Source organism: Pezoporus flaviventris, unplaced genomic scaffold (assembly GCF_033815535.1).
Source record: "Pezoporus flaviventris isolate CSIRO_AGI_PZ_B2104156 unplaced genomic scaffold, CSIRO_AGI_Pfla_v1 ptg000013l, whole genome shotgun sequence".
In the NCBI taxonomy this organism is placed as follows: domain Eukaryota; kingdom Metazoa; phylum Chordata; class Aves; order Psittaciformes; family Psittacidae; genus Pezoporus; species Pezoporus flaviventris.
In genome coordinates this window covers 33,079,846-33,092,912 of record NW_026892561.1, presented here as the reverse complement: position 1 = coordinate 33,092,912, position 13,067 = coordinate 33,079,846, and the positions used below count along the sequence as shown (strand labels likewise).

Genomic DNA, 13,067 nt, shown 5'->3' with positions numbered 1-13,067 from the left:
ATTGGTTTTGCTTATCACAAGACAACTTGGGCTCTGCCCTCCCCAGAGCCTGAGCACCTGGCTCAGCTCTGTGCCATGCATAACCAATTATTTTTCTGGAATGACTTTTCTATGACAGTAGAAAGAAATGTAGATTTTTCTACTAAGATTATTTTATGGCCTGCAGATTACTCTAGACCTGAAAGCCTAGTCTTAACAAGTACTTTCAGTTCTTTTTATTTCTTTAAGGTGACCAAGATAGTTCACTTAGATCACAGCTTTGCCATCTAAATATCAGGTCTTTTGGCATAAATGGGCAGTTATTTAAACAGTGGTCACTTTCATCTATTTACCTTGACTTAAGTATTTATTAGTATTAAGCGTTCAAGGCCAGGTTGGAACAACCTGATGTAGTGGAAGGTGTCCCTGTCACGGCAGGGAGGTTCTGTCCAACCCAAACCATTCTACAATTCTATTTCAGCATCTGAAAAATTTTCTTCTTGCAAAGTGTAATGAAATTTATATTTTTTTAAAGCTATGTTGTTTTCAAATGAAATCTCTACATTGGGCAGTACGCTTTAAACTGCCTTCATAAAAATGCTAGCTGAAGTGTTTAGCACTAGTTAAACAAAAGTACAGGCACACAAACAGCCCAAGAGAAAGACATGCTCCACCTTATCGCAACTACTGATTTTGCATACAACTTACAATGGCCCAGAGATCACAAGTATGGACATCTTTGTCCAGGTAGAAACTTCCTTTTGAACTTGCATTAACTGTAGTCTTACACTTGTCCAAACACCTTTGGGGTGAACTGAAACTCTATGGGGCTAATAAAGACCATAGGTCATTAACTCTTCATGACTTTCTTTTACATGGAAGATCTCTTGGGCTGGCCATGAACCAGAGAAACTGGTCTGTCTAGCTGGAGTAGTATCTGGTGACAGTCTAGTCAAAATTGATGATAACATGAACCTGACTAGGAAGTCAGCAGCCAAAGGGAACTTGTAGTTACAAAAGCTGTTTTAAAGAAAAAAGAGCCTCACTCGTACCTACCCCCCTGTTTCAGAAGGCAGTGGCACACGGCATACATTCCCAAACTTGTTACAGAGGTTTTCAAAGTGAGTCATGCATGCACTCTGCTAGGAACACACAGATCATTTTAATCAGCATAGATATGCCACATGGTATGAGCAGCAACAGCTCATATTACTGCTTGCCTTTGGCATCCTGCCTGAGATACAGGCTGAGCACCTCAGCACCGTTGTACAGCTCCTCATGGGTCTGCTCAGGATGTAGCATACGCAAGGATCTACCTGGTGCAAAGACCCAAGGGCTGGCACAGGCAAACAGAGCACAGCTTGTTGAAGTAGAGCATCCCCTGAATGGATGAAGGCGTGAAGTTCGTGCAATGCTCAGGTGCAAAAGCATGGTCACAAAATTGCCTGGACAGCAGGGAGCACGGGTGTGTTGGTGCAGAGGCTTGCTCTGTGGGACACAGAGTAGGGAGGATGGCGATAGGGTCAAAAGGGTGGTTGAGTTCACTTAAATTTTAAGGTTTCAACAAATATTACAGTGAAGAAGTGGAGCTAGAGGCATGTGACTTTCTGTGTATAATTATAGCAGCTGCTGCCCTTAAATTAGTTTTGAGAACTCTCCTTTCAAGGGCATCGATTCAAACCAAACGGCACTACAGAAGAAGTATGTAAGCATTTTGTTCCTTTTTCCAGATCTATCAATATCTATACTGTACTTAAAGTGAAGAGCAAGTCCTGAACCTTGAGACCCAAGAAACATTAGTGACAGATACCTTTGGATTGCCTGTCATAGAATCATAGACTGGTCTTGGTTGGAAGGGACTTTAAAGATCATATAGTTCCTGCCACGTACAGGGACACCTTCCGCTAGACCAGATTGTTCATAGTTGCATCCAACCTGGCCTTCAACACTTTCAGGCATGGGTCATAAAACCTAACCGATCTCATGCATGACCATTTCCAAAGAAATCAGCATGTCCAAAAGCTCCTGGGGATGGGGAAAACGTGAAGCACTGTCTGTAGTTTCAGTTTGGTGAAGACAGTAACTGTGTGCTGAGGAATTGTGTTAGGCAGGACAGGTGAAAAGGGACAGGGCTGAAAAGTACTCAGAGCAAGGGGAAATTTAGAGGTGCCATATCCAGTGCCTGGCAACCCAGCAACTAGTATGCAGCCACCACAAAACAAAGTCTCCAGATGCCAGGAGATAGTTTTAAAAGTCACACTGCCAGAAGCCAGAACTCAACTTTAGGGAACAATTTACACTATAAATATTTGGACCTCTAACAACTGGGAGGAAGGAGAAACACTACTCTGGTCCAAAGGAGCTACTGAAAGCATAACACTCAAGACAGAACTAGAGCAATCTGCTGTTTTAACTAATCCCACATGACAGAAGAATCCAAATGTTCTTTTTCTCACACTGTTAAACAAAAAAAATGCCCAAGTTCCTGACCTGCAGAGCAGAACTGATCAAACTCTACTGCCCCAAAACACATTTAATGTGCATATTATTGTCGAGGCTGGACACTAGGTTAAGCAGGACTAGCTAACAAGTCTTCACCACTGCTTATTTTGTGTGATAAGCAGCATCAGTAACATAAATCAGCACATTTTTAGGGAGTTTAAGATGCTGCTCATTTCTAAGCCTTGATCCATCTTATCTCTCTTAGCTACGTAAGTGATTGCTTATGTATCTAAGGACATGGCTACAGCAGTGCTACTGCAAGGTATCAAGTTAAAAAGTGTTGGGCACTCTTAACTGCGGTCTGAACGTTCCTATTTGGTAGCTGTGAAATATCCTCTCCATCTACAGGGACAGACAAGTCGCTGAGCACTGACCACACAGCAAGAGCATGCACACAAACACTTCCTATGTACTCCGAGTTACTCAAGTTCTTAATGGAAACTTAAATGACTTTCATAATCTGAAAGCACCTAAGAATCAAAACTGATGTAATTAAACCAGTGGCAATTCGTTGGCTGCCTGCATGCCCAAACATGGAAGCACTGATCCAAGCTAAGCTGGCAGACTGCATTTAAAATTAATTGACTTTTTGATTTTCATAGAAATTGAAAAAGACTCAATCCTACACCAAATGATACAGCTGTTAATGGAAGTGATAAGAGTTCCTACTCCCAATTACATATTTTTTACACCATTTTAATCAATTTTAAGTCACAGTTCTGTACAGCAAATGAGCATGTGGTGTAGACCTAAATATCAAATAAATATGGTTTTGTAGGATGAAGATCATAACCCTGTAACATGATACCCAGGAATCAAAACTCAGATAAACTAAACAAAATGACAGAAATGTCCCTATATATCATTTTAGTTTATATTTTAGGCCACTTGTGGAATTTATAAGCAGATTTGAGACTTGCATATCAACATGACCTCACCTATGTAAATATTTATTCAAACATTTAGGCACTTTATAGAGGATTCTAGATTAGACACTGAAGGAAAATACTATAAAAGGAAAACCATCCTAGCAGCTTCTTTTTAAAAACTGCAAAGCCTCAAAGAATTCACCTTGCAACTAGACTATAACATCCATAAAAATGCAAAGCTGTTGTCTGATTTATTCTTACGTTTTATGAAATCTCAAGCCATTAATCCTTAATGGCCTTTGCACAAAAGTATGATAGATACATTTTCGTCACTAAGTTTGCCCAAGTAGATCAGCATCAGAAGAACAGCTTTTGAATTAGAATTAGCAGATCCAAAGGAATTTAGAAAAAAATCCCAACAAAACTGTTCGATTTCTTTTATCACAGCATGAACACCTTCTGCTATTAGGATCAGTCACTAACAAAAAAGAAAAAAAATAATCAAAGATCACCAAAATAAAAATATTAGCTCATTAGTACGTATTTGGTAGAAGGCAAATATTATCTTCCAACCATCAGCTAACATCTCCAATTAAATAGAATAAATTTCCCCTTACCAGTGCCTGAAAAGATGTCCATCATCATAACACAGTCAACACGCAGGGGAGCTCAGGGTTGTGAAGGGTTAAAAATCATGTTAACTGGTATGAGCCCAAGCGTACAGTCACCATGTCCTACTCTGACAGTGTGATTTACAGCTGCCCTGCCCAAATTCTCACACTCTGGCAAATTTATTTTTCGCCTTCACTGAGGAGTAGTCATCCCATATTCATGTAGGAGAAGAATATGCACAAGAGTGATTTTCAGTATTTCAGAAGTTCTCTTCTCAACCTAGCCTCCCAGCAACTTGTTTGTTGCGATGGGGCCGGAAGGTGACAGCAAATTCACCTCAGTGAATCAGGGAAGAATTAACCATGCTTTCAAGTACCTGTATTTTAAATGCACAGCAGGCTCATTTAAACACAGCTGGCACCCTGCCCTCTTCTCCAAGCCTTACCTCAGCATTTATGTTTCCATAGTCTCAAAGACTCTCGCCATTATCTTCTGACCTTTCCCTTTTATTTTTGTCTTTGTAAGTTAATCAGTAACCAGAGACTTCTGCCAACAGTTTCTGATACTGACTTCAAGGTCCTGTGGCACACAAAGTATTACGCGATTCTGTATGTGGTTACAAATACTAGCCATCTATACAGCAAATTCCCTCCTTTCCTTACAGTTAAGCTCCCCACTCTTCCCTTACACTATGAAGAAAAATAAAAAGGTGTATTTCACATACTGCAACACTGTATCAGCAAATCTAAAAACCGATTATATCATGCAAAATACTCTTAACCGTACCTGCAGATCACAAGGAACAAGCCTTGCCACGTTCCTATTTAAGGAGGCTAAGAGACATAAAAAGAGCAAGACATTTTTTATGAGACAGTTACTGAGCTTTAATTTCCCCCCATCATTATCCACATCAGTTTATGACTGCAAACAAGTGCAAGCAGCATTTAAGATACTATTGCTATAACTATTTTTAAAGTCTTTACCTCACAGGGTTAGGAAAAAAACAATGATATGCAACACAGCCATAACCATAAAACTGCAGATGGTAGCTTTGTTCTTGTCTAATAATGAGATCTCATTAAACCGAGTGTTTAAACCTTAAATATTTGAGAAAAGAACCCTTCAGTAAATGTTAGTTAAAATAGTCAAATCATTCTAATTAAGCAACCATCCTTTTCTTTGCTCAGCTTTCAAGTTCTTTTTTGTTATTTTATCATTTACATAGTTTGCCACTTCTCCATCTTCCAGTCTAGACAGCCTCAAAATTTCTTAATAAAGGAAAAAGGGAAGAAGAAAAAAAGAAAGAAAAAAGAGGCACTCAAACTTATCTTTCAGCCTTGTAAAGGAGGTGACGGGAGTACAGTCTTTCTTCTCGTCTTTTTTGATCCTAAGTGAGATTACCTTGAAGACTCCTTTGGCCAAACTCATTCAGAGAGACAACGGACAGAAACTTTTCTTAATTCTTTCCAACTCTATGACTTTGCCCTCTACCTGTTCTGCATTATTATTATTATTATTCAGTCTTCAAGCAACAAACTTTGCATAAAAGGAAGGCCTTACTAACCATCATGTATCAAGTTTTCTCTCTGAAATATTATTGTCTTTCACAAGAAACTGCAGCAGCACACCAGATACTTAGCTGTGACACAGAGGATTAATACTTATTTTTGCTTATTGCTTTCTCATCAAGCCAGCCACAAAATTAAAGGAAATAGCTGCCAGCCTATTCAAGTTAAAATTGCAAAATAGAAGGGGAAATGACACAACAGAAAAGTAGAATTCATGTAAAATGTTGGCAATATTTAAGCAAAACTCAGTAATTTTCATAAATTAGCACTACAGAGTAAGTCATATTTTTGAATAATGCTTCTCTATTTTCCCACTTCAATGTGATATGGCAGGAAGCAATTAATGGAGACACATTCCCTTGTATTTAGCTGGAAAGAATTAATCTAGCATCTCATTTGTGGCATTGTCTGTTTGGAAAAACAATTCTTGCCCACATAGAACAGTCTATTCCACATGTAACTCCAGAGATTAGCAGTTCTTTGTTCTTTAAATACATATAAAGAAATTTTATGGGACCCCATGTGGAAAATTTAATCTTCACAAAGGCTTTGTTACATATGTAGGCAAAGTGCTCTACAAAGTCATTTATCTTTAAAAAAAAAAACAAACAACAACCAAAAAAACCCAGACATCCAGAAAACCAATTCACATAAAGATCTGAAATCTAGTATTATCTACTACGGATTAAATAAGAGTGTTAATTTTTTCCGGTTTCTTCTCCCTTCCCTCTTTTCTACTCAAAACTACAAAACCTGTCTAGATTAAACCCCATTTTCCTTTTTTTTTTTTTTTTTTTTCTCTGTATGCACAGCACATAGTCCATGCTTTTCTGCTCAGTTTTACATAAAATCTAAAGCTGGAAACTAGTTATGTCCTCAATGATTAGGCACTTATTTCTGTAGGAGTAAAGGCTGTTAAGAACACCTGAGAATTGCATTAGAAAGATAAATAAGAGGTACTAGATACATTTTTTTTTAAATATTAACTTTAGTAAGGTTTTTGGAAAGAGATCTGCTAAACCTTTCAAAAGTACAGGCCTCTTAAAGAAAAGCCTCATACTTTGCCACTGAAACAATTACAGCAGGTTCTAAGGAATGCGAATACAAAAGACAAATGAGCTTTCCACAGATCCAGTAATATCATTAATATATCCTATCTGTGTAATTCCAAGATCCACAACAAAACAAACAAACAAACAAGCAAACAATATATATACAGGGCACATTCTTGTTTTAGCTATTCTCTGTGTTACAATGGGTTTGCAATCAAGCGCAAGGCAAGATACATGTATGACACCAAATTTATGAAAGAAATAAGATCGCTCTTTCACACTGCCAGAGTCTAAGTGTGTGTATCATACTTGTATCTGTAACAACCTCAGAATACTGTTTAAAAACACGACACAGATATTCCTGCAAATTTGTTTGTTCCAGACAAGGAAAACTGTCAGTTTAAACAAAGGAGAAGAAGGCAGCAGACAGAGCACAAGCACCTCCTGTCCAACTCTTCAGAAAACAGGAAAGCACCAAACACACTGGTCAGAGCTAATATTCTTTCAGGAAAAGATGTGAAAACAGTTTGCAACTGACATTTCTACCTGCATTCCTCGAAGGCCAAGGATAGTGAGCTGGCACAAATACGCCAGTACAAGTCGGCACAGCTGAGCCCCAACTGAAATCAGATGTAAAAAGGAAAACAGGATTCAGTCACAACCAAAAATTGTTGTGAAGCTGACAATTTTCACTGTCCTAAGTGTCTGCATTATTTTAAAGGGGGCAAAATGCTGTATGCTGCAAGACAGCAGTAGGACACATGACTGACTCCTTTTACTACCATGAGGGCAGCAGAAGAGAAGCTTTTTGATTATGTGCCTCAGGCCTGGATTTTTTAGGCAACACTTAAGGTTCAGAGGGGCAGCAGCTCCACACCCCTGTGCTCCACTAGTGCCTAGTCACTGCCAAGGCTTTTCAAGGAAGGACTTCGACTCCTTGATCTGTGAAAGCAGCTGGAGGAACACCCAATCTTTCTCCCTGCCTTACCCCTCCTCAGCAGGAGCACTTTGAGGAAAACTTCACCATTTCTCTCCAGTTTCCATCACCCCAGCAAAACCCAGAAAGTTCTCTCATACCCAGCACGATGTTTGCTTCAGCTAATTTGTTACACAAGGACAAATTCTTTGTCCTTTCCCACAGTTATGAAACATGTACTTTGTGCTATACAAAAAGCTACATGGCAGCACCACAATCTTAAATAAAGAGGAAGCTATTGCTTCAGCATTTGTAATCTGTAATAAAGGAAGCACACCATCAAGCTGTAACGCTAATTACACAGCACAACCTGAAGGAAATTGCCCTTCCTAAAAAAGTTAAGAGGTTAAACACCAAAAAGTTTCAAAATGACACTTTTCCTGGATTTCCACTAGGGAGGGAACAAGTATGACAGCACAGCTGTAATGACTTAAAAATCTACATGCAGCTCCCAAACATGATACTCGTTCTCAGTGACTTGCCAGTCCTCACTTAAGGGTGAATTCCTGTGAAGACACATTTTACGAACACTGGCTTTAAGAGGACTGACTGCTCTCTAATTGCTGATGAGCCCGGCTCCTGACAGGAGGGAGAGACGAGCCCCGTGCCAAAATCAGATCACACCACACTTCGCTGTAACAAAAGATGACTCCAGGGAGTTTGTGCTCATCATCGTTATTCCACACACGTAAGAGCCACCTCCAAAGGCTTTTACTTCAATTAAACCTTTACTACTGTAAAGGGCAGCCAGGGTATAAACACATTTATACTGCACTGACTGTAGAAGGGTAATGAGAAATAAAAGGAACAGAGTATCCTCGACCCCTATTTGGACACTCGTGCTCTCCTCCCCCATCCCCCCAACAATGTCTCAAGATAACCACACAAACCTGGCAGGTGAGAACAATCACCCCTTGCCTTGTAATCATCCACCCCCGAAACCCCCCTTTTTGCTTTTTGTGCCTTTTTTCCAGCTGAGCACTTGCCTCTCCTCCATGCCCATCAAATATCCCGAAGATGGAGGGGTGAGTCTTGTTCACCAGGTCAGTGATTACTTCGAACCTGTCCTCCATGTGATCCCTCCGGCCTTGGATGGAGTAGACAGCCACGTTGTGGCTCTTGAACTCCCAGGTCTTGGAGAACTCTGCGTCCAGCACATCTAGCCCCCCGAGCCTGTCATTCTGCATGATCTCAGCCACCTTGCCCTTCACCATCTTCACCGCATCCCTGCTGGACTTAACAATGGTTTTCACCTCATCCGTGTGGAAGAAATAACTCCACAGGGCCAGGCTGATGCACAGCAAGAACAGGGTCTCCGGTCTAAGCAAGAAGTAACGCATGATCCGACCCAGCAGAGACAGCAAAGTCATTGTATCCTCTATCATTTATTATCGAGATCGTGTATCCCCACACCATGCAACTCGCACCCGGCGGCCGGGGTGGCTCTGAGCCGAGGCAGCGAGTCAGTGCATGCTCCTCCGCTGAAGTCCCGCGCCCGCCGCTCCCTCCTCGCGGCGGCGGCCTCTGGGGGCCGGCTCCGCTCACCGCCGCTGCCGGGCGGCGGCCACCTGCTCGTCCCGGCCCCGCGGCGCCCCGTGCCTCCCGTGGAGGGGCCGCACCGCCAGGAGCGGGGCGAGGAGTGGGGCCCGGCCGGGCAGGCTTCACCAGTGCCGCACCCCCCGCGGCTGCGTCTCCTCTCAGAGCCCGAGCTCGCCTCGGGCACCCCTAGGCCGCTGCTCCGCCTCAGGGCCCCGTGGGAGGCCGCCGCGCTCCGCCGCTCTCGAAGCCCGGCCGGCCGCTGCGAGAAAGTGCCTCCAGGGCCGCCCGCGGGTACCTGTCTCCCGTGTCCCCCACGCCTTGCGCCGTCCCTCCCCCGGGGCGGAGCGCCGCTGCTGCTGCTGCCACCGCCTAGCCCGACTACAAGCCCCGGCGGCCGTCGCGGGAAGCGGGGGATATTGCGCGAAGGGCGCGAAGGGTTCTGGGGCCCGTAGTGTCGCGGCGGGGCTGGGCTTGGGTCTGTCCGCGCAGGGTGGGAGCGGGGCTGGGAGAGCTGTGCAGTCCCTTGTTTACAGAGAGCCCGGGCTGCCCTCTGGAGGAGCGCAGAGCAGCAGGTTCTGGAGTGTAGCTGGCCCTATCTCCAAAGGCGGGGTGACCCTACCGGCCACCCTGCTTCTGCTTACAACCCGAGACGGCCAAGACACGAAACAGGGCTGAGATTTTGCTGGAAGGTAACCTTACAAGACTGTCAGGTAGTCTCCAGGTACATCCACGGACATGCAAGTGTACGGGAACCAAAGCAGGAATTTCTCAGTTATTAAACTGATGGCAGAATTTGCCTGGACAGCATTCTAATGGAAATCCCCCAGTGTTCAAAAGAATTGTTTTATTTCTCCAATCCATTTCTGTAAACCATCGTTTTTCTGCTAACTGATAAGGAATGAAAATTACAAGCTGTGAGGGTGGGAGCGCAAGCTGGCTGGAATATAAACAACAATTTGGCATAGTGCCCAAGCTGTGAATGAGCCGAAGTGATTTTCAGCTGACTGGCAGGCCAGGTGTCCAAAACCTGACAAAATTAGCCTCGGAGGGTATGACAGCTGATATAATATTCAAACACATACGAGTGGTGTTGAATTATCAAGCCACAAAACCAGTCTGAAATTGTGAGTGGAAAATTCAGTAAAGTGCCTTTATAGCCAAGGCTGAGCATTTGGGTCTACACCTTCTAGTCTTTCAGCAGCTCCTACCCCCTTAGGACTTTGTTAACACTGAATTTACACATAAATGTGCATGAACTATTGTTTTGCTAGTTTTCTTAAAGATCATCTTAAGTACATTACATAACCCCAGCCCTGGTTAACACAAAGCTAATGATTTCAGCTTTTTTGTGTCTGATTCTTACATCTAACTCTGAGAAGCAGGAACAGTAATTACAGTTGTTGTCTATAACTGATACTGCTGTATATCTCAGAGGTACATCACACTTTGTCAGTATTTCAAAGGACTTTCCAAAGGTGTACATTTAAGGGCTGAAGAAACACTTACCTTGATTATGTTCCCACCTATGACTGTCTGCTTGAGTTGAGCTTCAGGCTCTTTACCTGAAAGGCCAAAACATGTGTCCGTGAGTTCGGTGGTCTGTCAACAACACAGTCGTTGCAGCATCTGTGGCTTACGATGCTGCTGGAATAGCTAACTGAATGAGTACGCCCAAGAAACAAGACTAAATGTGACAAAAAGGCTAAAATAAGTTGCACCGATGAAATAATATTTTTGTTACTACAAACTGTATAGCTACATCTAGCCTGAAGAGTTTCAGTCAAACTAAGGCCCCATTTTGTGAATAGAGCTTTTCTAGCAAAACGTTTTGGTTTAAACAAAGCCTGTTCTGTCTAAAATGTGTCTTTGCATGCCTGGGACACTTGCATTACAACACAGATTCCTCAGAGCAGTCAGTTTGTCTTTGTGTCTGTGCCCTTTGCTAATTTCTTCTCCCTGGCCCTGTGCTGCCAGCATCAATCCCCTTTGAGTTGTTCATCATACTGGCTGAAAGCTGTATGTGGCCGCTAAGCAAAGTTGGCTCTGTAATGACTGTGTTTGGTTTTAATAGCTGTATTATGGTTTCATTTAATTTGGTGTTTAATGGCAGATAAAATAAATGTAAAAATGTGGAGAACACCGCTCACTACCATCAATGAATTCATTGTTTATTTAACTATCATTTTAATGGCATATAAATGTGTATATACTGTGAGAGAACAGCAACCTGTATGGAAGTTGTGTTTTACAAGTTGAATTCAGACTATGGAATTGCAAAGTGAAATAAAGCAGTTTCAAGTGCACAAATCACTCTTCCAGCCACCAGCATGCATCTCCTCACTGTTATTTCAGTTGCTGAGGTCTAGTACCCATATACTGCCCAACAGTTTTGTCCAAAGGATTGCAGGATCCTCACTGTGGTAAATGCCCACAGAAACAGAAGATGCTCTACGCTACCTTGGAGGAGTCCATTAGCAAAGTAATAATTGTTGCCTATCTTTGTTATGCATATTTTATACTGCAAGAGAATTGGAGTTGGTTCTAAAAGCATCTCAGCTGTGAAAATATGATCTGAAGGGCTCTGCAGCAGCAGAGTGTCCAAAGCTTTCCTTTCTGAGCAGGAAGCAGATGAAACAATAAGGTACAGGCAAAGTGTTCTTCTAACGAACAGATGCAATGGGGCAGCAACTGTCGTCATGGTGGGACCACCTCAGAGGGATCCATGTAATTATTCCCACCTTGAAATGGAATTGTTCACTAATTAAAAGTGAAAAATGCAGGTATTGAGTACATGTTCTACACTAATTTACTGTTAAGTGCAAAACTTCAAAGCAACATGGAGAGAGTGCAGTAGGCTGATCAAGAGGTGGGCCAGCAAACCCACCTACAAGTTCCATTCTGCACTCTGTGGTGGAGTCCTGCACCGTTTACTCTAGCAAATCTCCCCAGTAAGATATAGAACTTTGAGACCCAAACATGTTCAAAAGCAGTTACTGAGTCAGCTTCACAAATAAACTGATGAATTTTACACTGCGTAATGACTTGAACATGTGGAAAACATTTCTTGCTCAACAGCTCCTCCTACTGCTTACACGTAGCATGAAGTGATCAAGACATAATTTGGTTTTATGCCTTGGCTACCGAAGCAAATAATCTGCTATTACAAACGCATTCATTGTCTATTTAGTGCTGTAACACACAAGAATTGCCTCTATGTTGCCTGATATGGAATTAGATGAGAAATTATTTTGGGTCCAAGAACAAAGCAACATGTAACTTTCATTCATAGGCAATTTTTATGGTACACAGAATTTAAATACAGAATAAGATATTTGAGAAAGCACTCACTTTTTGCTAGTCTGCACAATACTGTCACTGTTAGCATTACAATTTATTCCTTAGAATAAAAAAAATAATGCTTTTGGTTGTAAGAAGCCTCACTTTGTAAAGATACTCACAAGGATAACTTAAAAATAGCCATTTCATTTACTGTAGTTACAAACCGAATTTATTATTATTTTACCATGGGGAAGAACAGTGAAGATACTGAATAGGTCATCAACTTTACTGCACAATTTCACTAACACAAAGCATTTAGTTTGATGGAAATTTCCTTGTAAAAATACTACCAAAATCTGTAAAATTTCTATTCTGTAGCATTCTCTGGGATGCTAAAATTTTGAATATGCTTCTGTTATTATGTATTGTATTCTTCTGCCTATTAGAAAAACCTTCTGAGGATTTTCAGATTCAGTCAGTGCTATCAGCATAATCAAAAGTGCACACTAACATAGCTTACTGCAGGCTAGTCCTTGCACTGCAGGTCAGAACACTGAAACGTATATCAGAATATCCCCGGAAGCTTACAGAGGCACCTCCCTTTCTTTCTGTTAATATATACAATCACAATAGATAAAACAGTACCAATGCTATAAAACTGGCTTTTTGCATGTCAGGAGTAAAACTGCAA

The 13,067-nt window shown here is 41.8% G+C and overlaps 1 protein-coding gene across 1 annotated transcript in view; it reads right to left on the bottom strand.

Annotated features, from left to right (window-relative positions):
- PPM1L (protein phosphatase, Mg2+/Mn2+ dependent 1L) overlaps positions 1-9,178 on the bottom strand; it is a 112,822-nt gene extending 103,644 nt beyond the window's left edge. Inside the window, exon 1 of the mRNA XM_061452642.1 lies at positions 8,545-9,178. Within this exon, the coding sequence (XP_061308626.1) occupies positions 8,545-8,943 (399 nt within the window). The 5' untranslated portion in view covers positions 8,944-9,178. The remainder of the gene's footprint in view (positions 1-8,544) is intronic.
- Positions 9,179-13,067: the final 3,889 nt, after the last annotated feature.